A 27,235-nucleotide genomic window follows, 5' to 3' on the forward strand; every position below is an offset into this window, starting at 1 on the left:
CAGTTGTTGCTGTTGTTGTTGTTCTCGAGACAGGTCGACAACGTACTCGAGGCGGCAGTGTCCATGTAGTGGTGGCTGTTGGTCATAGAGATTCCTTCGATGGTACCCAAATGGTTGGTCCCGACTGCGACCAAATCATTGATTTCACCTTGCTATAAATTTCCTCAATCGTATCGCCTTGAACAACACCTGAGCATGAACCATGAAATGATAAATAAATAAATGCTAACTAGCTTGAACTGTAGTCGGGACTCACCCGTAAAGTATTCGCCGAACTCCTGCTCCATCTTAATAGCGCGCTCATATGTTTTCTTGGCCTGCTCCTCGGTCATGCGACGATTCATTTCCCTATGCCAAAGTTAAAGACAATTAGTAGCTGCTCCTCAACTAAGAGTTTTGGATTGCTTACATCACCGAGTCCACAGACTTGGGCTTGATGAACACCGCCACCGGATAGAGCTGGGCCACCTGCAGCCGCTTGATTGCATTGCCCGAGACGTCCAGTATGCAGTGCTTGCCACGCTCGGCCACCTCGCGCACACTGGCCACAGATGTGCCATACAAGTTGTCATTGTATTGGCCCGCCTCGATGAACAGATGGTTCTGTATATCGCGCTCCATTTGCTCGCGTGAAGACACAAAATGATAGTCCCGACCATCGACCTCATATTCGCGCTTGGGTCGTGTGGTGTCTGCAAAGTAAAGTAAGATTGGATTAGTTTCTCGACTGATTGATTGCTTGATGCGTTGCTACTTACGTGGCACACAGGAGCCAAACTTGTCGGGATATTCGGATATTAGATCGTCGTTGATGCGATCCTTGAGTGGCCCCAGTATAATGACGGGGCGTGTATAATTGATGGATAAACGCTGCACGGCCTCATAGGACAGCACGTTCTCCTCGGAAGCTGTAAGCATAGTAGGCATTGCTATTAGGTATTGTGCGGGTGCGAAACCAAAGATGTATCAGAAATGAGTGAGGACAACGGGGGGAAGGGGCTGGGCTAGGCAGGGCTAGGCTGGGCGGTTGTGGGGGCGTGGCTGGCTGGCTGGCTGGCGGGGGGGCGGCTAGGTTAGGTATAATGGATTTTATTTTTAGTATTTTCTTTTGATAGAAACAATCAAACCGGTGTGGGGGTTTTTTTTTACAGTTATATTCTAAACTCGGCATAGAAATAGAAAGGAGAGTAGAGAGAGCTAGTTGAAAAAATTTGTAATAATTAAATTAATTGTTGTCAGTTTGGTAACTTGGAACTTGATTAGTAAGCATTTTTTCTTTTTTTTTTTAACTATGCGCTCTCGTTATTAAATATTTAGCAAAATGTAAAATAGTTAAGGCGTCAGCTAGGCTCGAAACAAAGCATAAACAAAGGAAATAAATGTGTAAAGTAAAATAGTAAAAATAAATCAAAAACAAGAGGTTAAGTTCTATAAAAATCTCTAGCTTGTATACGGAGTGCAGCAATGGGGGTTAAACTTAAGAAGTGTAATATTATTGTTAAGGAATTGTTATGAAAATGGCATATGGTGGTTTATCTTTTGCTATAGTTTAATGCGTTAACAGTCACAGACAAAATATATATAGTTAGAGTAGTGCAACAAATACACAATTAACATACATACATACATACAGTATAAAATATAAAACACATACAGGTTTTAATTGGACAGAACTCAAGGCAGTTACAGTTGCTACTTACTTAAGATACTCAGACTCGAAAATTGAAATTATAACAAACAAAATGGTTCGAACACAACATTAAGAGAAACATTGAAATTGCGCGCTATAATATTCATACATATGTATATGTATATATAGTAAGTAACTTAACTTAGGTACTAGCTACAACTAAGCCTAGGATCGAGAGAACAAGAGTTGCGAACGAACGAACGAACGTTTGATTCTTATTCTCTTTTGTTGGTTGGCACACACAGCTTAGAATTTGATAGTTTACTCACTCTGTCTCGGCATGTCAGGGAGTAGTTTTGTTATATAGATCGTATGTATGTTAAATTATAAACTAATTGTATTGTTTATTGTGTGTGTATGACAATGAAGTTTTATCTTTTGCATGATAAATCAAACAAAATTTGCTGTTTGCTTATTTTTATTGTCAATTATTATAATTATTGCGTTTTTATAAACTTTATAAACAATTCTTGTGTACACTAATGCCAAATTCCCTCTGCTCAACTTAATTAACTAGTTAATCCGAGAGAGAATAAACTATATGTACATATAATAAAGTTCATTAGAAATTCAATTTCGATTTCGATTTCGTTTGCTTGGGCGGTATTTTTGGATAGTTACAGGTGTTGCTTCTGGGCTTCTGTGTTTATCGATGGCAATGTGTGCGTGCAATGGCGATAACGATAACGATAAATGAACGTAACGTTACAACTATCTGGTGTGGATTGCTACAATTAATTTGCTTGGATTGCATGATTAGTTAAATGCGCAAAGGCAAATGGACAAAGCACAGCATAAAAAAAATAGCAAACCCAAGAGAAATTTCTTTCCCCCATCATTAAAAATAATACTTGAGAGCACTCTAAAGAGTCTAAGGGCATCAAAAGAATTCACTGCACTAACTTTGTTGTAAACAAATTAAAAAGAAACACAACAGCAAGTGTAGAGAGTTTGGAGTTTGCAACTCTGCATAAGTGTTAAACTAACTATTTTTAATTAATACTGGACATGAGATAATGTTGCGCCTAAACGTGTGTGTAAGTGTGTGTAAGTTCTACAGGACAAGTTGGTGTTGGTGTTGCATTAACTATTAATTAAATAGTGCTGGCTAGTTGTGAAGATCTGCCGAGTGGTTGCCTCATGCCTTTTGAAAATCAAGTTCATGAGCCAAGGGCAATTCACAATATTGTATGAAAGCAAAATGAACATAACGTTAGATAGAGCAGGCAAAGTAAGCTGATTAACTAAGTAAATGTCTAAACTGATATTCGAGGCCTTCAGCAACAAAATTATAAACATATCAAAATTACTCAAAACATAAACATAAACATAAAAGCTTCTATTAGAAACCTGCGCTTACAACAAACGCTTGAAGATAAACGTAAAGCTCGAGCTAGAGCACATGAGCGAGATAGATAAGAACAGAGAGAGATAGAGAGAGAGAGAGCGAGAGCAAGATAGATAGATAGAGATAGTTATGCAAGAGGACAACAGTTTTTGGGGGGGGGCATGTGACCAGCGCTTAAAGGACAAAATTGCTTTCGGTTTCAGTTTGAAAAAAATTATATGTTTAACAAATGTTTATATAAATATAATTAATATTGCTCTGGAATAAATCCTAGTTTAAGAAACATAAGCTTTGATAATTGTATATTGTTTTTTTTTAGGCAATTATTGTTGCATTTTTTGTTTAAGGTTTGCTTGGTTCTTTTACACAAAAGATTTGTAATTGTTTTTGATTTTTGTTTTGTTTTTGTTTTAGTTGCTCGACTTACGATAGTCAGCATCATTATTCTCCAAGTAGATTAAAGTTATCTGCTCCATATCGGGTAACTCCACTCTGTAGATTATTTCGCCTGTGCGACATATCGATCGATTGGTAGCAGTAGTAGTAGTAGTAGTAGAATTGGTAGTAGTAGTAGTAGTAGGTGTTGTTCGGGGTTGAGATAGTAGTAGACAAATTTAGTAGTAGTTGTTGTTGTTGTTGTTGTTGTTGTTGTCGCAGTAACATGAGATCGAACGCATGATTGTAACAAATATACGTATAGTTTATATAATAATTTTAAATGGGCATGAGTTAATTAATATATAGTATATGTATATAAACATTTTAGAAAAGAATTGTTTTGTTTCAACAGAGAATATAAATAACATTATATTAACAATATATAAAGAGAGAGAGATGTATATTTTTGTAAATTGTTCGTAGTAATTTGTAAAAATATTTGTATCATCAAACATAGCGAAAACACACAGTAAATTAAACAGTAGTAGTTATAGTAGTAGTAGTAGTGGTAGTAATAGTAGTAGTTGAGTCGTTTAAGAGCAGTAGGCAGCAGAAAATAGTTGAAAGCAGTTGATAATATATATATATATATTTGATATATATATATATAGAAGTTGAACGAAAATATTGTAAATAATTCACACACACACACACATAATGGTTAAGTTAATAACATAGAAGTTATTTTGATTATTAAAGAAAAAGAAAGAAAAAGATAAACAAGATTAATTATCGATGTAGAGATTCATTAAACCTGCAAGATTGTTTTCAATGAACTAGTTGACGTGACTGCGTATGTGTGTGTGTGTGTGTGTGTGTGTGTGTGTGTGTGAGTTTGTTTGTGTAGGTATTAAACATGTTGAGAGGTGATGTTCAAAACAAGAGATTGGAAAAGTTATAAGAAAGCTTAAGAAACACAAATTTAAAGTACACAAATATCTGTGAAACTTCAGCTGCAGATATTTGAGCACACAAATAGCAAATTGTGCTTATTTACAATATGAAGTGAGATTAAATATATAACGAAGCTAAGATGAGAAAACTCCTTAAGTAGCGACGAACCCTTGAGCTTAGCTGAAGAGCGTGATCGATAAGTAATCGATTAGCGTACTTATCAACTAACTTAGCTTGACACACAACAAGAACAACAGAAACGAAATGAATATTATAAATGTTAATATGTACAGTACAGTATGAATCGCTTATGCGCGTCTAATGTAAAGTTTTTAGACAACCAACACAGATATTGTTTATATGATAAATATTCAAAACGATTGTTTTTTTTTTTTTTTGTATGATTCGTTATACACATTAAAGTGTGTTGTTTGTCTGTTTGGTAGAAATGTGTGCAATTAACAAAAGAGATCAAAGGAATACACACATATGGCTGCTTATCGATACTATCGATATTAATATACATACACACAGTATAGCCCTGCGATACATATCGATTATATATGTACATACAACTGTATAAAACAGCATGTAATCATATCATAACACATAGACATAGAACATATCGTTATCGATGAATCGATGCTGATCGTATTTTATGTTTATCATAGCATAAACTTAAATAATGCAATTTGTATTTGTTATGGCTGCGTATTTAACTTAAATAAAGTATATATAGATATATTAATGAGCTTAATTAAAGTAAGTCCCTAAATCGCAGAACCTACTACATTTGTAAATGATACAAAATAATATTACTACAGTTATGTATAGCTTAATTAGGAGTATTGACACAAAACCCAAAAGAAAATTATAGTGAGAAAACATAAGTAGATGACTAGATGGAATTGTACATACATATGTTTACAGTTAAAGTTGTAGTAAGTATGAGTGTTAACTTAAATACAAGAAACTCAAGTACGTGTGAGTTCATTTATGCACAAAATAATAAATAATAGTATGCTTGTATGTATGTATGTATGCATGTAATGTATAGATGTAATTGTTAACTTAGTTGTGTGGTTAGTTAGTGTGTGTAATTGTGTTGTTTATAATGTGTGGTGAGTAGTGTGTGTGTGTGATGATATCTAAATTCTAAGCTTCAGGTTTATAGTCAAGTACATACCTCCTTCAGCGTTGGCATCGTCTTGTGTGTAGCAAAGCATAAAAGCTAGAAGAAATGAAGAGAAGAAAAAACACAAAAAAAAAAGAGAATCGAAAAAGAAACACGTTTTGGTCAGTTGTAAACAGAACAGCAGTTAAAATTAGTTAAATATGTTATAGTTATAGTTGTATCAAAGTATGAAAGAGCATGAGAATTGTTTTTCATTTCATACAAAAAGGGAGAGATAGATAGAGAGCAGTTGGTTTTTGAATGAATGCTTAAAGATTTGCACAGAGTCAAGCAATTTATGTTTTTTTTTTTTTTTTTTTGGTTTGGTTTGGTTTGTTGTATGTTTCAGAGCTTAGCAATATTTTGACGCTGCGTAACTTAACCATGGTCCACTTGAATGATATTGATGAGTATGATTTACATTTTTAGCATTTAACTATACAAAATTACTTTATGAATACAACAATTGTAGTGTGTGCACAAGTGTGTGTGAGTGTGTGTGTGTGTGTATGTGTGTGGAAGACCCAAACCAAAAGCGTTTCTTAAACATTTAGAGTACACAATCAATTGAAACATAAACCAAGTGCATATCAAACTTATACATATAAAGTATAGCAAGTGGAAATATACATACATATATATATATATGTATATATATATATATATAGAGTACACAGATAAGACATTTATAAGTTTAAATTTAAAACTAAGCTATTGCATATAGTATATATTTATAAATAAATAAATATACACAGACACAAACTTACGTTGCGCTTCATTTGCTTGATTGTTGTTAACATTGTTAACATCAAGTTCACTGTTGCTGTTTACAAATCCATTTGCTATAAGGACAACACACATACGCACAGCACAGCACACACACATACACACAATAATAGAAAATGCGTGTGTTTATAAATTCCATGTAAATGTTTTTTGTTGTGTGTGTAATTTATGATTTAGTGTGACGACATCGCAATTTGTTGTTGTTGTTGTTGTTGTAGGTGGTGGGGGCAAGAACAGAACACAATATATGAAATTAAACAAAAGTAAATAAAGTAAGTATAAAATCATAAACAAATGAAATGCATATACAAATGGCCGAACAACTGAACAACAAACAAAAGTTTTAAACAAATTCGTGTCAATGCCGAATTTTACTTACTTGTTAAACTTAATTACTATTTTCGATTTATAAAAATTAAAATGAATATATTGTTTAACATGTGTGCGTGTATAAACAATAAAATTCGTATATATTATTTAAAATAATGTTTATTTTTAAATAAGCTTGAACAGCATAAATAAACAAAAGCATAATTATATTTATAAAAAACACACACACGCATACATACATACATATGTATGAGAGAAAGACACACGCACACACATACACATACATATTTGTATGCATATTGAAAACAGCAAGTAAAATATATAAAAACCCAAGTGAAGTTGCACATTTGCAGTTGTTGCAGTTGCAGTTGCAGTTGCAGATTGGTATTGTTGTTATTGTTAGTTTTATACATGTTGTTGTTGTTCTGGTTGTTCTGGTTGTTGTTGTTGTTGCTTGTCACTTACGCTCTTGATCGCTGCCATCTTCATTCTTCTCATCGCGACTCTTCATAAACGGAAACTTGCGTGAGAATGTAAAATTCTTCTTCTTGCGATCCAACGTCGATTGCTGCAGTAAACAATTAAGCGTAAGCAATTGTTTAAACAATTAAATGCTGCCGTTATTTATTACCTTATCCAAATTATTATTGGCCGCCGCATGTCCTTGGAACTTGACGCTGCGATCGCGCGCACGCATTTTGCGCTCCCAGCGTCGTTTCGATGGCACAATACCAATCTGCTCCTCCTCGTTCTCGCCGAGCACACGACGCGCCTGCCACCACTCATCGTCGGAGGCATTGGTCACATGCAAGATGTCGCCATGCTTGAAGGGCAGGCCGCGCGATGGCAGACCGTCATCGCGGTTCGGATCATAGTCGAAGAGAGCGCGCACATAGAGCGAACGCTTCTGTGTGGTGCGCAGCAGTGTGCCCGAGCCGCCGGCGCTGAGTGCCGCCTGCTGCTTCAGCTCCTGTATGCGCGCCTCGAAGCGATTGTAGTCCTCGGGACGATACTGTGCCACCAGCGTTACCACGCCGCCAGATGTCTAACACAAATAGAGAATGCAATTAATTCAGATTAATATAAATTTGAGTGTTGGGTGGGTGACTCACTTTTAGCGCCTGTGCCGCTTCCTCGTGCGTGGCATGAGTCAAATTCACATTGTTCACGCTGAGCAGCTGATCGCCGCGCTTGAGCTCGGAGCCCAAGTCGGCGGGACCGCCGGCCAGAATGAATGACACATATATGCCCTGGCCATCCTCGCCGCCGACGATATTGAAGCCCAGACCTTGTGGTCCCTTTTGTATGGTTATGGTGCGTGGTTCCCTGCGAGGTGGGGGCAACAATGTAAGCAAGCAGAAAAGAGCAGAAGTTTGCAATTAGTTTGACAGCACTTTGGGTTTTGCGAAGCTTCAGTTGCTCCACTGCAGCAGCGCTTGGAGTCGCACTCACCTGGTTATGTCCTCTGTGCTGACAGCGCGCGGTGTGCCTGGAGGCACCGCCGCCAAAATATTCGTCGATGCATATCTCGAGCCGGGCTCTAAAAAGCGCCGCACAATTTATGTTCATCGAGTATATAATTTGTTTTTTTTTTTTTTGGATTTATATAAACATTAACAATCACAATCACATAAATATATATATATATATAATGTTATTATGCACACACGTTCATTTTGAGACATGAAAGAAAGAGTGGGAAGATCGCTAATTAGTCGAGGTCGCGTCTCTTCAAAGTGAATTTATGTTTTAATAGATGTATAAACGAATTCTCGGATTCAGAATTGTTTAACAAAATTAAAAACTTAGAAGTCAAAAAAAAAAAAAAAAAATATCAAACGTAAGATCGTACCACCAGCAACAGATAAAGTCGAAACTAACATATAGTTATAACGAAATATATATATATATATAATAAAGACATTCAAAATAAAGTCCCTCAAATCAAAGAACTTAAACTTATATAAAACTTAGAACAAATTTTTGGGCTGCTTGCGGCAGCGCATCGGACAGTTAGTATAACAGTTTGCACATTTGTATGCCAGTTAAACTGTTATACAGTCGAACTGTTATAAATGCGTAAATTGCTTGTTAAATCGAAATTACAACAAACTTTCGTTATAATAAATAGTGCATTAAAATATACAAATATATAAAATACAATTAAATTCGTAATTTCAATAGACACACACAGAAAGTAAAAACAATATGATGCTACATCATGCACTTAAATGCTAAATGCCCTGCATATTTAAGTTAAACAATTCGTATACGCGTATTTGTGAGTTTACAGGGTATACAATACATTGGGAAATGGCATTTGAGATGCGCACTCTGGGATGAGAGAATACAAACAACAAAGTTAGTACGAGCAGCTTTCATCGCAAGCATAGCAAGCCGTGCAGCCTAAACATTTGTTTGTGTTGTGGTTTGTATGTCAGTTAGAAAGAGATAGCATGACTGAGAGATAGAGAGAGAGAGAGAGAGAGAGAGAGATAAGGAGAAGGGAAATGCTTGTTGTGCGAAATTCGCTTGAAGCTTTTTCTTTATGCTGCTGCTGGCTGGTTTGGCTTATGAGTTTGGTTGCTTAGGCTTAAATGAATTGGAGGAGCTTACGCCTGGGCAGGGGTGACTGGGAGCGATTCAATTCAGCGTTGCTATGAGCCAAGGGCATGGCAACAAGCTTAGCATTAAAAGCTGTGGCAGCAGCTACAACAGAACTGGCAGCGCTAGTTTGTGTGATGATTGCTTTGTTGTTATTGCTGCTGCTGCTGCTGCTGCTGTTGCTATTGCTGTTACTGTTGTTGTAGTTGTTGCTGCTGCTGCTGCTGTTGTGTTTGCTGCTGCTGTTGTTGTTGTTATTGTTGTTGTTGCTGCTACTGTTGTTATCTGCAGCGGTTGCAGCAAGCGGCATGTGGCTGTTGTTGGTGAAGGTTGTGTTGGTGTTGATGTTGTTGGTGATTGTGGTGGTGTTGGTGATATTGTTGGTGTTACTAGTTGTGTTTAGAGCAGTGACTGTTTCAGTGACTGTAACTGCAGCTGAATCAACAACTGTTTGTCCAACATTGTTAAGCCCACCTGCATTATCCTGCTGCTGCTGCTGGCGAGTTGCTGCCAGCTGTGATTGCGAATGCGAATGGGCCTGCGATTGCTGCGACAACTGGCCGCCAGCAACGCCGGCCGACGACTGCTGCGATGCGCTGCTGGTTAAATGCTGCATTTTGCCCACAATCAGTGTCACCTTGTCGGTTATGGACTTGAGCGTGCCCACCGCCAGCTCATGCGTTACATTCTCCAAGTTCTTTTCGCTCTGCAAGACATAAATATGGCCATATATAAATATAGATTACATATAAATAATATGAGCTACTTACGCCATTGGTGCGCACTGCAATGAGCTTGTCGCCTATGGACAAACGTCCGTCGACTTGGGCAGCGCCGCCGTCCATTAGCTTCGTCACATAGATGCCATTGTCGCCGGGTATATGCTGATTGCCAATGCCGCCGGCTATGGAGAAGCCCAAGCCCTTGCCGCCCTTGACCAAATCAATTTCAATGACCTTGGGACCCGCTGCTGCTGCTGCACCATCAGTTGCATCTGTAGTAGCACTGGCAGCCGTTGCTGCTGCTGCTGCGGCTGCATTTGCTGCAGCCACGCGTTTTCGCTTAACATGCAATTTGACTTGATTGCCCGCCTTCTTGAGCGCATCCACAGCTGCAGCATGTGGCACATCCACGACGGAGACATCGTTCACCGAAACAATAATATCATTGATGGTCAGACGTCCGTCGGCCGAGGCAGCACCGCCAGGTATAAGCTTTGTTATATAGATGGATGTGTCGGTGCCAATATGGGGATTATCTGTGCCGCCGGCAATGGAGAAGCCTAGGCCTGAATTGCCGCGCTCCAGCTGTATATCCTCATAGTACCAGCTATCGTCACCGTTCACCTGCGGCGAGAAGGAGAAACGCATTAGCAATCAATTCAATTAATCAGTTTTGTTATACAAATGAGGACAATGAGGACACAGCACCAATGGCAATTGTTTATGTTTTTAATATAATTTATGACACATGCGACCGATGCTACCCAAATATATTAAACGTTATGTGAACGTGTGGACAAAACAAACATTAATTAAGCCAAGACGAGAGACAGAGACAGAGACACACACAGAGATTTGTTGCAACTGCCGCTTACCTTCGTTGAGGATGCCTTGTGTAGCTGAAAGTGTTAGGAGGAGGAACCCAATGAAAAACTTGAAATTGTGAGTAAATCATAGTTGCAAGGCATAGTAATAAGCAAATTAAAAACTAAAAATGAAATTCAACTAAAACAAGTAGCTTGCACTTAAGTTTGATTGAATGATTAAAAATGTGTCTGCTTAATTTTTAAATGGCAATGTTATTGTTTAATGAGTGCTTGAGCCCTTGAGATCTTCACCGAAAGCTTCCTTATAAAAAATTCCTTTAAGCGCCAACTTAAGTTGCTTTGGGGCTGCATTTTAAATAAATATTTAAACTTAATTTAATAAGGAAAATTAAACAAATATTTGTACATTTGTGCAATGCGTTTTAATTCAAATTTGTTTGGGCTTTAGCCTGCATTAATTAAATAAATTTCATAAATAAAAGAAACTTGCCACGCCCAATGTTTGTCTTGTCATCGACATCGAAAGCGAAATTCTTCAATATGGAATTACAGCAACTTTCGATTTGGATTTGGTGGGCTTTATATAAAGACAAGTGGCATGGAAATTGCAACACAACAAACGAGTTCATTTGATTAGCAGCCAAGTGTAAATGAGTTTATTAAGCTGACATACAAACAAACACAACTATAGTTACACACACACATATGTATATAGATATAGATATGTACGTGCAACGGCTTAAGCTGCCTCACGTGCCGCAATATTCAGTACGCAAAAGTTCAAATTGCTTATTAACCTTTTTCGGTTGGTAGCCTGGGTCAAAAACTCTCAATTGTTTGTTGTTGTTGTTGTTGTTGTTGTTGTTATTATTATTATTGCTGCTCTTGCATGAAGCGACGTGACGTGAGCCGTAGCAGCATCGTCATCAAAATTGAGCCAATTGTCTCTATGGGCTCTGCCTCTGCCTCTGCCGCTGTCTTTGCGAGCAGAGATAAGAGCTGAAGCGGTAGGTCAGGTACATTTCACTAAACAATTACAGCTGTATGTGTGTGGTGTATAATATTATTAAAATTGATTCAAATTCAATTTTAGTTTACTAAGCAAATTTGTTAATAGAAATTGATTTATTTTTTATTAGGCTGCAATATCTATAAAATATTTTATCAGCTGTAGCCTTATGTAAATAATTACATCATGCAAAGGTTGTAAGTAAACAAACGAAATATACATATAGACGATATGTATATACTTTTTATTAAAAGGCTTTTAAACGAAGGTCACTTGATTAGTACCTGCTCTGCCCCTCCCCTCCCATCACCACCCTCGCTATTCCACATACACCTGTAGCCGCAAAAGTATTTTCAGCTGTGCTTGTGGTTTCTGCTCTAGCACATAACTTAATACGTATATACAAATAGATATATATATTTATCAGGCAACATAGTCAAACAGTCGCCCCGAGCATTATCTTATCAGCCAGATATTACAATCATATGCTTTGGACTATGCTATGGCAGCAACAATAAAGTTTATGTAAAAGCATTTAAGACTTTAAAGCAGCTACAAAAGTAGCTTAAGTAAATAAATATAAGATACACACACACACACACGCACACACACACAGTTGTGTTCAGACAAATAGAAGCAACTGCTCAAAATTTGAATTCTAATTTACTGCACGTAAATCATTAGCAAAGTATAAATATTATACAAGTTTTTATATCAATGCACAGCTGTGCTGCTGTCTGTTTGCCAAATATGTCTCGCTATATTGGGTGTTAGCTTTTCGAACTTATTATCGTGTTGCTTTAACTGCTTTCTGGAATGTCAGTCCAAACCAAAAACTGCATAAACAAACAAACAACAACAACAAACTGACGAGACGATTGCGTAGATAAATTGACACCTGCACCCACCAAAAGCAAAGCTAAACAACAAATGTGTTTACAACACAACTAGGAAATGCTTTTATTATTTTGCAAATTGCAATAGACAATTTATGGCTTTTCCTTTTAATTTAAAAACACATGCGTTTATAATGCGTAAACACTGTAATGTTTGTATTTGCAGCAAGCATCCCCCCTCCCCACCCCGCCCCATTAGTTTCACTGAGCTTTTAGTTACTGCTCTGTTGCCCTCGCCGCTGTCCCCTCTGGCATTTGGGTGGGCCACCCAGCAGACACAAAACGAAATGAAACGAAACGGGGACAACAAAGCGAAATTCTATTTTGAGCAAATTATGCGATCGAGAGCAAGTCGATGTGCGAAAGAGAAAGATACACAAACTGGGGCTAGGCAACAACAACAACAACTGGTCATAGGAAGAGCAAGTGTTTACACATGCACACGCACGTATACATATGCAGCTGTAAATTTTGCAATGCACACGCCCATACTTAAACACACATACATACGCATATGCACACGTATGTATGTATTTGTGTATGAAATTCCGTTGCGCCTGCGTAAAATTAAGAGACAGTTTTTGCTTGGGACAGTGTTCAAAAACAAATGCTGCACATATAGAAAATTTTGCTATTATGTGTGCTTGTCGTTTGTCTGGCAGAAAATTTAAAAATAAACTATGGAATCATTATTGAATCAGTTGCCAAGACGAAATACAGAAATCGAAATATACATATCTATATGTTTATTGCATAAATTGTTCAAAGCATTTAATTTCTTGTGGCTAAAACGTTTTATCCAATTAATTCGTTATTTTTTTAGGTGCAATTTTCAAACAGTTGTTAATCTTTACCGAATCCAAATTGAATAGTGATGAGACTTTTTTAATAAAGCCTCCGCCGCTGCCACTGCCGCTACCGCTGCCATCCTGACGCTTCTTTTTACGTGTAGTCATATTATTATTATCACAACGCCCGCTCTCTTCCCTCTCTCGCGCGCGTACACACTTTCGCTCTCGCTCTCTCGCTCGCTCACTTGCACGTAACGTAAGACAACACAGAAAAAAAAATTACACAAATGCCGGTAGCGGAGAGTCGAGTCTCTGCGTAAACGTTTACGTTTAATTGTCGTTACGTTGCAACGTTTTCATTCGCTTTATGTGCTAAACAAACAAATAAAAAAAAGTTGTTCACAAATTTCTCTTGAGCTTTTTTCGTGTTTTAATTTTTAAGCATGTCTTGCATACACTCAAACATGCGCACACACATATGAGAATGAATGAATTTAATGCGTGACTCACGAAACGCGCCGTGTGTGTGTGTGTGACTAACAAGTGTCACTTACACCCAAAAACGCACAGAAAAAAAATAACTATATATAATAAATAATTATAAATAATTTGTAGTAATTATTACAGCTCAAGCGGGCACACACACACTCGCAGAGACGCGGCACTAAGCAGCGCGTTACAGACGTGAAGCGAGTACAAACTACAACTATCGCTAAAAAACTTGCTGGGCGCACCGTTCAACTATTTCTGAGCGTGAGAGAATCTTCTAATCACATACACGCACGCACAGACAAGCACACACATACAACTATACGTTTAGGTTATGCTTTCCTATTGCACACACACACGCACGCACATGTATAAACATATACATTTATTTATTGTTTGCCACAGTAAATAGCAAAAACAAAAAAAAACCGAAGAAAAAAATTGAAACGTTACACATGCTCTTTCGCTCTCTCAGTGTCAACGCCGACTATTTTGATATTTTTGCGCTACGCCTTGCCTGTATAACCTACATACATACATATACTCAAGTACTACTGTGTGTATACGTTTGTATGTCGGTTTGTATATGTACGCGATTCAGAAATTCTGACGAATGAATGTAGAATAAAATTGAGCACTTTCAATAGCATAAATTATAAAATTTCGATTTGCTTTAACTGATCCCCTGTTTTTTGCTCTCTACCGCTTCAAATCTGTATAGGCACTTGGGATGGCACTTTGTTTTGGTATTTCTACATATATGTATACATACATATGTATAAGTATGCACGTTTGTGTGTATGTAAGTATGAGTGATTCAAATGCATGCATGTCGTTTCGCTCTTGTTTTCTTTCTATTTATTATTTTTTTTCTGCTGTTATTTTCAGGTCACTTGATTGCACTTTTCTATGTTAAACACGCACATGTTCACTTGCTACTCGCATTGATTTGGCAAATGGGCGCTGGGTAGCGCAGATTTTCACAGACCGTTGATATATATTTTCTATATGCGTTTACGCGGCGTTTATTTGATACCGATGCCCGACTCTTTTCCCGTGCTGTGTTGTTGGCATTTTTCTAGAGAGTCGAAGCCGCGCAGTGTGGCCAATTCAACAAAATTGTTACCAGATCTGGAGTTCTCCAAGTAGTGCTGTCGAGCTAGCTATTTTCACGTTAAAATTAGCAGGTAACTGAAAATCTAGACGTACCTGCTGGCTCTCGAGACTTTATAAATGTAAAAACAAACTAATCAGTGTAAGCTCAAGGGGTGAATGTGAGATCTCAGCTCTAGCTCTCAACGATCCTTAGATGGAAACAGTTTCGCTATGCAATTTCGATAGTAAAATACTTGTTGCTTGCGCAGCTCTGGCGTTTAAAAACAATGGAATGAAACTTCGATACTATCGGTATGCGTAACCGGTTATACTGACGCTGTTAGCTTATCCGTTTTGACTAGCAATACGCCGCTCTCAATAAGCTTGCTTTTAATTTAATGTGTATATAAATTTACCATTAGAGTAATTTTTGACAAACTAATATTAAACAACACTTAAGCTCGCTTTAACATTGTAAGAAAGCAAGTGACGCTACGATTAAAATTCCACTATCGATATAATTACCAGTGCTGTTCTTTGCAGCTGGATTAGAGTTTAGAGTTGCATTCAAAGCTGCGCGCGCAACTCTACAAAATTTAAATTTAGTTCTGCAAACGTATTGCAAATCAACTACCAGTTGTAGTTTAAAAATTTAAAATAATACTAACATAAAAAGTACACAATATTAAAAAATTATATTAAGAAATTAGTTGACACAATAAATATACAAACCAATATAATTGCAAATAAAACAAACAGAATAAAAAATTGTTGTTTTTGATTTTCTTTTAATTTGATACATATGCATATGTGTGTATATATAAATTACAATGGCATGCCAAAACTTCAACGATGATATTTAGATTAAATGAATTCAATTAACAAAACAAAATTAATTAGTTAATCTTTATGATAAATTTGGTTTGTGTGATTAGTGAAAGTAATGAACAATTACAGTGCGTAAATAACTAAGCGAAATCATTTCCCCAATTGATTAAGCACTGGTTAATAAAAAGAAAAACCAATAGTAGTAAATCATTGCTGCTGCTGTGTGTTTTGTGGCGGAAACGGAAACTAGCGGCATTGGGGTGGCCATTTCAAACAATTTGTGCGTGAAGGGGCCAAGGCCTAATTAAGGTTATAAGTAGGGTGAGTTTTGATGGCGTTAAGGGTGTGGCAGAGGGCGAGGTCCGCTGCTTAAGTAAGGCTGATGGAATGTCTGTCGTGAGCTCTTAGCCAACGGCTGTTGGCAGTTGCTTAGCCACATAAGCCATATTGAGTGTATTTCTTGTTTATATGGTCTTAGTTTTTTTTGTTTTTGGCTAAGCGGTAATAAAAAATAATTGTGTTCAATAGCAGCCACTTACTATCTGATTCCCGCTGCGTGGTTGGGCAGACTGTTGTGACTGTTGATGTTGCTGTTGTTGCAGTTGCTGAACCACTTGTTGCTGTTGCTGCTGCTGCTGCTGTTGTTGTTGTTGGGGTGAACGCGAGTTGCGCACTTGTTGAACTGACGCATCCTCGTTATTGGCATCTTTGGCATTTTCACAGTCGGTCTCAATGCGCATGCGTTGATTCTGCAAAACGATAAAGCACACGCAATGATAATTAATAAGTGTATTTAAGAATAAAAGCAATAAAAGTTAAGTGTTTAAATAATGTACATAACTTAAAGCTATGGCACACAAATTCTTGTCACACAGTTGCCCAAAAAGTTCATAATATGTAAATAAATACCCATTTCGATAAACACATATTTATATATTAAATCAATTTATCTTCACTATATTTTCAATGCTTCAATTGCTAAGGATGTTATTAAAGATAAAGCAGCTTCGCTGAAAGTTTTGTCTAATTAATCAAAGTTAGCTTGGAAGTTGGAAGTTCCAATTTGGAAGCAACAAATTCTTACATTGGGACAACAGCAGACATAGCGACCAGCACCAGTTAAACCATCCCCATCATCATCATCATCATTATCCTGCAACTGTTGCTGCTGCTGTTGCTCTTTACGCGATTTATGTTGCTGCTGTTGTTGGTGTTGCTGTTGCTGCTGCTGCTGCTGCTGCTGTTGCGTTGGCGTCGCTGCCGCAGCAGCAGTTAATTGTCGTCGACGTCGACGCATACGCACTGGGGAACGCGAGCCGACATAATTTGAGAAGCGTCTACGCGAATGCCGCACTATGGAGACCCAATCGATCATGTTGCCTTAAATCAATTGATTTTGATTTTGATTTGCTAGCGCTTAAGTTGTTGCAGTCAAAGTTGCAAAATGCATTTACACATTAGAGATAAACACAACACACACGTAGCGGAAATTGTTATTGTTGTTGATGTTTTTGTTGTGTGGGGCACACAATAAAATTTAATAACTTTATAGTCAATAAATTGTTTGTTATTTCATCTGTTGAGCATATTGAGCAGTTTGTTAATACACGCACGTAGAGTAAATAAACACACACAGACACGCACACACACACACACACACACACACACACACACGTAGCAACAAGTTGTGTGCTAAAAATCCACCCCCAACTTCGTTTGTGCTACAAATTGGAAGCCAGATGTTGTTGATGCTGCTGCTGCTGCCTTTGTAAATATGTATGTGTGTGTGTATTTGGCAGGAAAACTGGAATAAATAATGCCATTCGCATGTTTTCTTTTGTCACACACACACACATACATAGATATATAAATATATAAGCATAAGTATATGGCAAGCCACTTTGCCTTTTAAGTTGATTTATTGCTAAGGCATTTTTGGCTTTTTGCGCTTGTTGTGCAAAATAATTTATTTATACTATTTATTTTAGCGTACATGAAAGTTCACATGTCGTGGCAGACAAGCGAGAGAGAGCGAGAGAGAGAGAGAGAGAGAGAGAGAGAGCATCAAGTGAATCTTTAAATCTTGGCAAGCAGACGAAACAAACTGCCAGACAGACAACTTGTTTGAAAACAGTTCAGTATAGCAACAGATTTGAGTAATATAGAGCAGCAGTCTAGTTGGAAATACCTGTATATTTATATTTTCGTACTAATTGCTTAACTATAGCTTGACAAAGACTCATAAAGCAAACAAGAACAACACAACAATAAAATGTATATATAGGAATATTTATATATACGCGTTTTCGTATCGAAACTACGCGAAAAAAATTGTTGAAACACTGCGTGCAGTAAAACAGACTGCCAAAACAAAAAAGCCAAAAAAACAAGCATATATATCTTATATATATATATATATATATACATTTAGATATATATTTGATTGCTGCCTCAATGCCGCAGCAAAACTGAACAATAAGCTGAAACGCATGAATGAATGAAATATTCAAAAATGTGTGTAAATTGCTATGCAAGAGTTGAAAAAAATATACAATGCGTATACGTAATATTTGAAATAAAGTTTTCTAAATATTTTGCAGCATTTGAATAAATGTTTAAGCATAAATCAAATTGAATCAATTCAAATCACACACACACACACACTCAAACACACAAGTTGTTAGCCTTAAAAGGCGCTACAAATCGAAGACGCGGCCAGGCAGACAAGACAGCTTGGCAGACGGACTGGCGGAGTGGCGGACGGACAGACTGACGTATACGTTACGCGCACGTAAAAATTTTGTTGCGACTCGACACGTCGACAGCGCTGCTGTTACTGCCACACGCGCCACGCGACGCATGTAGGCGACGCCAGCGTTAGCGTCAACGCCTTAACGCCAGCGTCGGCGTCAATGACCAAAGGCGTCGTGGCAGGCTTTGATGGCAAAATTGGCAAAAGAAAAAAGGCGCAAAGCGAAGAAAACACAACACAGAGCTCTAGGTCTGGGTCTGTCTGTCTGTCTGTCTGTCTGTCTGCCTGTCTGTCTGTCAGTAAGTTTGGCTGCGAGGCATGTTAAAGTAGACGGCTTGGGTACGTATACTTAATATTCAAGTTATCACATTGTAACACATCCTTTGTCACTTATCAGTTATCACTATTGACAATCAGTGGGCGTGTCACATACAAAACAAGCTGTGTGTACTCGTTTATAAACACACGTACACACACACACACACACAGAGAGAAATTGTCGACGCTGTTGACTTTTGCGTTTACATTGACGTTAACGTTATTGTTAGTACGCATGTCGATGCCAAAAGCAAAAGCCCGGCCAGCCAGCCAGCCAGCTAGCTAAGCGACTTGTATGCCATACTATATACATACTATATATCTTGGGTGTATCGTTGTTAACGGGCCGCAATAACAAAAGTGCCGGCGTCGGCGCAGGACAAGCGACAGGACGATTTATATGCCCGGCATGTTCAGAGCTCACAGCTCAGCCGCTGGGCCCAACATGGGGGCGCATTCTAACAAATTTCGTTTCGTTGTTGTTTTTTTTTTTCATGTTATGCTTTTTGTAAATGGCTCTTCGTCATGTGGCCCGTTGTGCTGCTTTTGACTGGGTCAACACAAATCATGTTGCAAGCACACACACACACACACACTTACACTAATACATTGACAAACGTGCAGCATGTAGCGACGCTAACCGTTAAGTCCTTATCAAATTATAAAGGCACCTACGACAGTCAGCTTAGGTGGTTGATCCGGCGTTTGTCTATATGTATGCGTGTGTGTCTGTTTGTGTGTGTGTGTGTGTGTGTTGCCTGGCTACACATTTCCCATACAAACGTAACTGTATGTAAGCGAGCGAGCGAGCGAAACTGAGCGCGCGCATATTTAAAATTTGAGCAGGCACATCATAAATTTAGCAATTACCAAGCCTCGTAAATTCGTCGAAATAATTAGTAGGACGCACACAACAGGACGTATACTTAATTTGCTACGCTCTCAATTTCAGGCGCACCATTCAGCCAGCCGCAAATTCTTGCAAATTTATTCGCTTTGAATTAATGAACTGAAACCACAGCAGCTTGTTTGGCGTTCAGTTCAGTGCTTGAAATGTCAGCCTATAAGCATGCTACAATTCATTTACAGCTAAGAGTATTTGAAAAAATTAATGAGACAAAAAACTGTTGCAACGTTTGCCTTTGTAACTTTTTATTTCGTTTGAGCAACTGTTTCAAAATGCATAGAAAATTCATAATGCGCATGTTATCTGAACACTTAAATTAGCTCAGTGCCTAATTTAAATTAAATACTTTGCATTTAAATGTATTTAACAAAACAAAACAACAAAAGCTGCAAATACAAACATTTTGCCAGATTAAAGCTTTTAAATTGTAAGCCCGCTGCTTATGTATAATTAATTATGATTAATTAATAATGATGCGCTTTTTATGTAAATAATTTGAATTTTTATGAAGTTGTGCAGCAATTTTTTTTGATTGGCATTTTTCATTGTTTACTATTCTGCATGAATTTTATTTAAACTAGTTTTGATTGCCCCAACTAACTTGCTAGCCAATGCTTAAGAAATTGTTGTCTAAACTCAAATAAAATATTATTGTCACCCACAGATTTACGCTATCAACACCTTACAACTAATGCTAACTACCATAAACAAGTTGAAAATTTTCTATTGAACAAAGAAAACTTTTGTCAAAATAAATTTGCCGCCCAGTGTAGTTTGCATAGCTAAGGACAAACTTTTGCTCTAGACCTCAAGCCTTTTAGCTTTGCGTTTGCGTTTGCATTTATAAGCGCCTTAGTTTATGAATAGTTTACAAACAAAATAAAGAGAGAGAGAATGTTATGGGTAATGTTATGTATGAATATGTAGTATGTATATGGCTTACCAAAATTTCTTCCAATTCATTTTTAAATGTTCTGCTAAATGCTTCGGCGTGAGCGGCCGCAACCGCGTTCGCATTTTGATTGTGATTAGAACTTGGATTCGGATTTGTGGCATCCATGTTAAACTCATAGCCGCAATTGCGATTGAGATTGGAAGTTTTTATAAACTGCATTCACATTCGCGTATGTATTATTTAGTAGTTAGCGACAGTGTGAGAGAGAGAAACAGAGAGAGTAGAGAGAGAGAGAGAGAGAGAGCATAGCATGAAAATATATTTATATGTTATGTATAGATTAGTGCAAATGGAATAAAGTTTAAGTTATATGCTAGAGCAGTAAGTAATGTTTAAAATGAAAAGTTAGCTAAAGTATGAAATAGCAGAAAGCTTAAAGAACGGTACGAATAAAAATCAACACACACAATATGCAACAGACAGCAGTGTTGGCTAACAACACTAGTAACAGAGCTATGGGCTAAGGGCTTTCATTATCTATTTACCCTTTAGCTAACAACTAACTAACTAAAACTATATTCTAATTTTCGTTTTGCACTCACATCGGTTATTTTGGTGGCCTGTCCATCCTTTTCCCATTTAGTTGCTATTTGCAATGTTTCGGCGGTCTTTTGTTGTATGCTCTTGGAGTCGTCTAATAGAGTTAGCTCATAAAATTCTTGTATATCTGTAATAGAAAAAGAAGAAATTAGTGTAAAATAAAACAATCATAGCTGAGAGCCACAATTTTGCTAGTAAAGTAAATTAAATTAAAGCTAATAAAATGATTTACAATTTTTCTACACAAGGCTATAAAACTGCTTGCATCGTCTAGCTGATTTATATATATTGTGCATAAAGTTCTAAGTCTTATATTAAAACCAGAAAAAAGAATCATATTAATTGCAAAAATAATTTAGTTTTACATATTAAACATTATTTGTTGCATTTTCAATAATTTAATAAAAGTCATTTGCTAGCAAGCGCATTGAGAACATTTGAAATGGACTTAGTTAGTTAAACTATCATATGAGTAAATATATTGCAATTATTTTCAAGCGCACTGCTCACGCACTGCTTGTTTCTTCTCCAACTGCTCAAGCACGACTGACCTAAGTGGGGCCATGCTCACCGGCTTGCCTGCCAGCCACCCGCACATTGATCTCAGCGCAAGAGTCGCAGTCGAGAGCGCAAGCCACTCAGAGAGCGTGAGCAACAGCCAATGCTAGGGCTATGTGCTTGCCAGCGAGCGAGAGGCGCGCTTATACCAAAGACTTATACTTATTACTTATACTATTAAGCCTGCGTGCCTGCTAGCGAGAGAGCAGCGCTGCTCGCTCTCGTTCGTGTGCGCTCGATCGCGCAACGCTGCTGCGACTGAACAAGAGCGTCGCTGCTTTAGTTGAGTGGGCTGCGCTTTGCTTCGAGTGCAGTTTTGGCTAAACAACACATGATTTAAATACAGTTATTTTCAAAGCATTGAGCCTACGTGCCAACGTGCATATTTGTAATGAATATTGTATTAAATGAATTGCTCTCATTTGAAAAATAAAATAATAATAATAACTTTGTAGCAAAGTTTGAGGAATTCAATATAAATAATAATAAAAGCTTATGCATACATTTTTTAACTTACAGTGCTGCAGCGTTAACTTAAATATGCAAATGCAAATTGAATTCGATTAACGTTGACAGCATTTAAATATTAAATGCAGCACATATGTATAACTTTTGATTAAAAGCAATGCGCTTGTTTCATTTCATGTTCACTTTGAGCGCATAACGATGTTAACTTAATTTAATTTGATTGCCTGGAACTTTTAACTTGCGAAGCGCTTCAATTATACAGCCAATCGATTGGGGCCAGAGCAACGCAATTAATTTGTATTAATTAAAACTTTTGCGAGCACAACAACAACAACAACAACAACGACAGCAAGACTTTTCTTTTTTAATAAAATATTTGCAAAGTGAGTCGAGTCGAGCGTGTTTAACGCTTTCAGCGCTTGCAAACTTGCCTTAGTTACCGCCCCTAACAAGCGACAGCTGTAGTCGTCGTTAGGCAAAAATCTGCAAGTCGCAGAAAAGTAAGAAGAAGAAGAAGAATAAGAGTAGCTGCTTCCAATTATGTTTTTTTTATGCTGTGCATATATTTTTTAATAAGAGCTCAGGTGGCGGAAATGATACTGTCAGCATGACATGGCTGAAGTGAAGTAAACAGGGCGAACTTTAAGCAGAAGCCAAAGCCAAAGCAGAAGCAGCAGCAGAAGCTGTTGTGTAGTATCAAAAGTTTCATGTACATGCCACACACATATACATAAATATGTATATGCAATCAATAGAATTTTCACTATAAAGTGGCCTAAATATATATGGGTAAACCCAATGGGCGCCCATTTTAATTTCCTGCCACACGCCACGGGAGCTGTCTTTGCCACACAACTGCAACTGCAACTGCAACTATCTACAAACTATATAACTATCTCTTCCTACCGCTACGCTCTCCATCGCTGTATATGTGTTCGGTTTACATATTGGCTACATATTGGCTACAAGCATATTGGACATATTGTGTACACACAACGGGCACAAGCTCGAAGTTGAAGCAATGCCTTGTTTATGCAACTTCTGCCACTTGAAATTATACACTCGGTCTCAACTGGCACTCAAATGTTTATTGTTCATTGCTTGTGCAGCTTGTGTGTGTGTGTGTGTGTGCTATAAGTTCATTTTTAATATTTTACGCTTGTCTCAGCTGAAATCTAATGCGCCAGAGACACTTACAAACGACAAGACAGACAGCCAACTGCAGAGAAAATCAATAGACAACTGAGTAAAGCAATTCAATTGCATATACATCATATAGAAATGCTTGAGTTAAAAGCTTAGCCAGTGAACCTTGCATAAATATTTAAATAGAAAATGCAATTCGCTAGCTCAACTGCAAGTGCAATTAATATTAAAGTTTAGCGAACAACTTATAAGTTGTCAATAATTTTAAATGCAGCTGCAATTAATAATCTATACAAAAATCATTGCAGCTGCAGTGCTTAGAGCGTATTTTTTAATTATACTTATAACAAATGCCTTTAAATTTATGTTACAGAACTTTGTATCTCTTAGAATTATATTCTGGTTTGCAACTGATTTACATTAAATTTATAAGACACGTATAAGACACGGCTTTGAAAAAGGTTTATGTCCAGACTAATATTGCACATGCACATTATTATTGCTTAATATGTAAGTTAAAAAATGAAATTATATATGAGCTTAAGTCGTTGAATTCATTAGCTGTTAGTACTACCAACGATTATAGAACAATCTATATAGGCATACTAGCAATCTATATATACTACCAATTATAGACTGTTCTAAAATCTTTGGTACTATCAAGCTCGTTACAACTAAAACTTTAGCTAATATTATTAAATATAAAAAACCTATAGATTATTAATATAACTTAGTACTACATTTTGGCATATTTATTTATTGTTAACTCACCAAGTAAAGCTTGAAATAGACGTGACTTAAAAATGCGTATAACACGCTCGATTGCAATACGCAGTGCACGATCCTGTGGCTCCGACAGTCGTGCATGATAATCCTCGAGCAGCTCAAGCGCACGATGAGCTTCTGCAAGTTGTGAAAAGTAAATTAATAAAATATATACAAAGCTATAAATTCTGCGGCTAATTGCAAGTTAAAGCGTTGAACCTAGCCTAGTTATCATTCCCTACTGCTTGCTGCTTTCTCTATGAATGCGAATTACCTAAACGAAAGACCTGCATAACATATGTCTCACTTTGTGTCTCCAGCTGCTGTTGCTGCTGCAGCAATTGCTGTTGCTGTTGTTCAATAGCCAGGCTTTCACGCTCAAAGGCCTCCATGGAGCTGCAGAAGCGATTTAACTCAATGCGCAAACTTTCACAGCTGCTGCTGTTGGGCGCTGTTGGGGTCATGGCAACATTTTGTGGCAGCATGTGCTGCTGTGTTCTGGGGCGACGCAGCGCTGCCGTCGCCGTCGCCGCCGCCTGTGGCGCCTCAAACTCATCGCGCGACACATCGTCGCTCTCGGATTTATCAAAATAACCGGACTCCACATCCGGCGTACGCTGCTCAGCAGCAGTGCCGCACAGCATGTGCCCATATTCCAGCAGATCCTGTGCGGAATAGAAGCATTCAATGGATTCACGCACATTGTCGTTAAACTTGCAACTGGCAACGGGCGCAGCCTCAGGCACTAAATCGATTTGTTGCTGCTCTTGTTCTTGTTCTTGCTCTTGTTGTTGCTGCTGGTGCTGCTGCATTTCAATGGCTTCCGTTTGTTTCAGCACCACAAGCAGCTGCTCGGCTGTGGACTGCGCTGCAATTTGTCGCGTTTGCTCTGCATCCTGCTGCTCAGCTGCATCCACTTCGCGCGCCATTTTCTCTTCCTCTTCCTCTTCGATGGGCGAAGAGTCGTCCTCCATCTCGGGCTCATCGTCCTCGTCGTCGTCGTCGAACGTTTTGTCATCGCTGCTGAGCAGTCCCTCATTGGGATCGCTGCTCTTCTCTCTGTCTCTGTCCGAGTCCGTGTCTGAGTCCATATTTGTCACTTGCTCGGGCCACAATGGACGGCGTTAAACTGGCTTTCATTATGGCCATAGCCAACTATACATATGGCCCACATTATAGTGTCGGCCACTTGTTCAATAAATCAATAAAGATTGTCTTAAAAACAAGCAAACAAACCAAATACAACAACAAATAAAATAAATGTGTTAATATACACTGAGACAAAAACAATAGCAATGTCAACAAAGCGAAGCTGAAGATATTGAGAGCTACAGTAAACATTCTATATAAGCAACCAACCAGCAGCTATTTACTTTATATAGAAAAATTAGCTCTTAATTGTAAAATGAGTCAGCATTAAGATTTAAATATAAATTTACCATTTTATTGCTTAATATTCATAACATAAACAGAATCAACATCAGAATGCGCTTTTCTGTTAATTTTAATTTGCTTATTTTAGTTTTAATGCGTTTGCTATTGCATACGCATGAATTAAAATCAAAGTTGCTTGTATAGAATTTTTTAGTGTATTTTGAAACATTTAGAGCTCTAATTTTTGCTGAGTGTATAACAAAAATATAAAAGAAAATGGAAAAACATACAAAAACACAATTACCTGCATTGCTTTGCCCCACGCCCCCACAAAGAAAACTATTTATGCTTTAACCTGCTTCTGTGTCGACGCCCCCCGCCCCTTCCCTTAGGGGTCAGCGCACAGCAATCATAATGAGGCGACACAACCTGGATGACATTGCCATAAAGTCATGCATTAGACGTTCTGTTGCCAACAAACTAACTAATATACATACACAAAATATAAGTATGTGTAATTTATTACACACACACATATGTGTGTGTATTGCTTTTTGGCATCTCCTTCGCACACGTCACATGCCTATGCTGACCTTCATTTAATGCCCATTTTCAAAACATTGGCAGCGTCTAATACTTTGTATATATAGCCAGACATATGTCTATATATATATATATATATATATATATATGCATATATATATTTTTTTTATTATTATGTGGTCTATTTATTGTGCTTAGTTTTAGTGCAATGGACATTGCCGTGTGGCTAGATGGCAAGATTAAAAATTTACATACGCACACAGACGTTGCTATGTAGACTAAGTGGGGAGAACCGAGGGGAAATGCATAAGTTGTTTGCTTAATCAGGCAATAATAGTTTTAGCACAATAAAAATGTTTTTGAAGCGTATCAATTAATTATGTAATTTATTATTTGCAAATATTCGGCATAAACTCGCTGCGAACACATTTCAAGGCGTATACTTAATAAAATGATATATATGCCCAAAACTAAAATTAAATAAATACGATAGTGCTAAATATTATTTAATTGAATGCTTAAATTTAATAGTTCAATTTATGACGAATTTGAATCTATTTCTCATTAATATTATGAGCTGCCCTCGCAAAAAGCAAACTAAGTACATTTTACTGTTTGCCTAATAAAATTGAGCATTAAAATAAATGAAACGCTTACGAGGCATACAAGAAAATACAGCTACTTAGCCTAATCAATGCAAATCGTTGTTGACCTGGCTTTTACTTGCAATTAGCTCAATTGAGAATATTTACATTGATTTTCATTACCATAAGCCACAAACAATAAATAAAGTGTAATATTTTGAGCTTACCTTGCTTTTTCACTGGCATTTTGTAGCTTTTGTTGGCTTAAACGTTTATTTATTTATTTGATTTTGATGTTGTTGTTGTTGTTGTTGCTTTTTTGTTAGCTGTAGTTTGTTGTTAATATAATCGTCGCTTTTGTTTGTGTAATTTAAGTTGGCTTAAGACTAAAAATTTAGTCATTT

General features: G+C 37.4%; 1 protein-coding gene across 30 annotated transcripts; it reads right to left on the reverse strand.

Annotated features, from left to right (window-relative positions):
• Window positions 1-63: 63 nt before the first annotated feature.
• Window positions 64-27,092, reverse strand: LOC108606040 (disks large 1 tumor suppressor protein). 30 transcript variants are annotated; one of them, XM_033294555.1, is made up of 19 exons: window positions 27,059-27,092; window positions 24,337-24,468; window positions 21,396-21,520; window positions 20,842-21,006; window positions 16,461-16,670; window positions 10,862-10,885; window positions 10,035-10,610; window positions 9,277-9,970; window positions 8,113-8,200; window positions 7,773-7,986; window positions 7,292-7,705; window positions 7,126-7,228; window positions 6,312-6,386; window positions 5,557-5,601; window positions 3,466-3,546; window positions 759-908; window positions 410-692; window positions 257-348; window positions 64-189 (listed from the first exon to the last, which is right to left on the reverse strand). In XM_033294555.1, exons 1-19 carry the CDS (start codon window positions 27,075-27,077, stop codon window positions 83-85), a joined length of 3,597 nt encoding a protein of 1,198 aa, XP_033150446.1. In that variant the 5' UTR covers window positions 27,078-27,092; the 3' UTR covers window positions 64-82. The 30 variants fall into 30 exon arrangements, with proteins under 30 accessions (XP_033150446.1, XP_033150445.1, XP_033150436.1 ...); XM_033294554.1 differs by lacking the exon at window positions 27,059-27,092 and adding an exon at window positions 24,605-25,430 and having other exon boundaries at window positions 9,739-9,970; XM_033294545.1 differs by lacking the exon at window positions 27,059-27,092 and adding an exon at window positions 24,605-25,430.
• Window positions 27,093-27,235: the final 143 nt, after the last annotated feature.

The sequence above is a fragment of the Drosophila busckii genome, chromosome X (assembly GCF_011750605.1).
Source record: "Drosophila busckii strain San Diego stock center, stock number 13000-0081.31 chromosome X, ASM1175060v1, whole genome shotgun sequence".
Taxonomy (NCBI): domain Eukaryota; kingdom Metazoa; phylum Arthropoda; class Insecta; order Diptera; family Drosophilidae; genus Drosophila; species Drosophila busckii.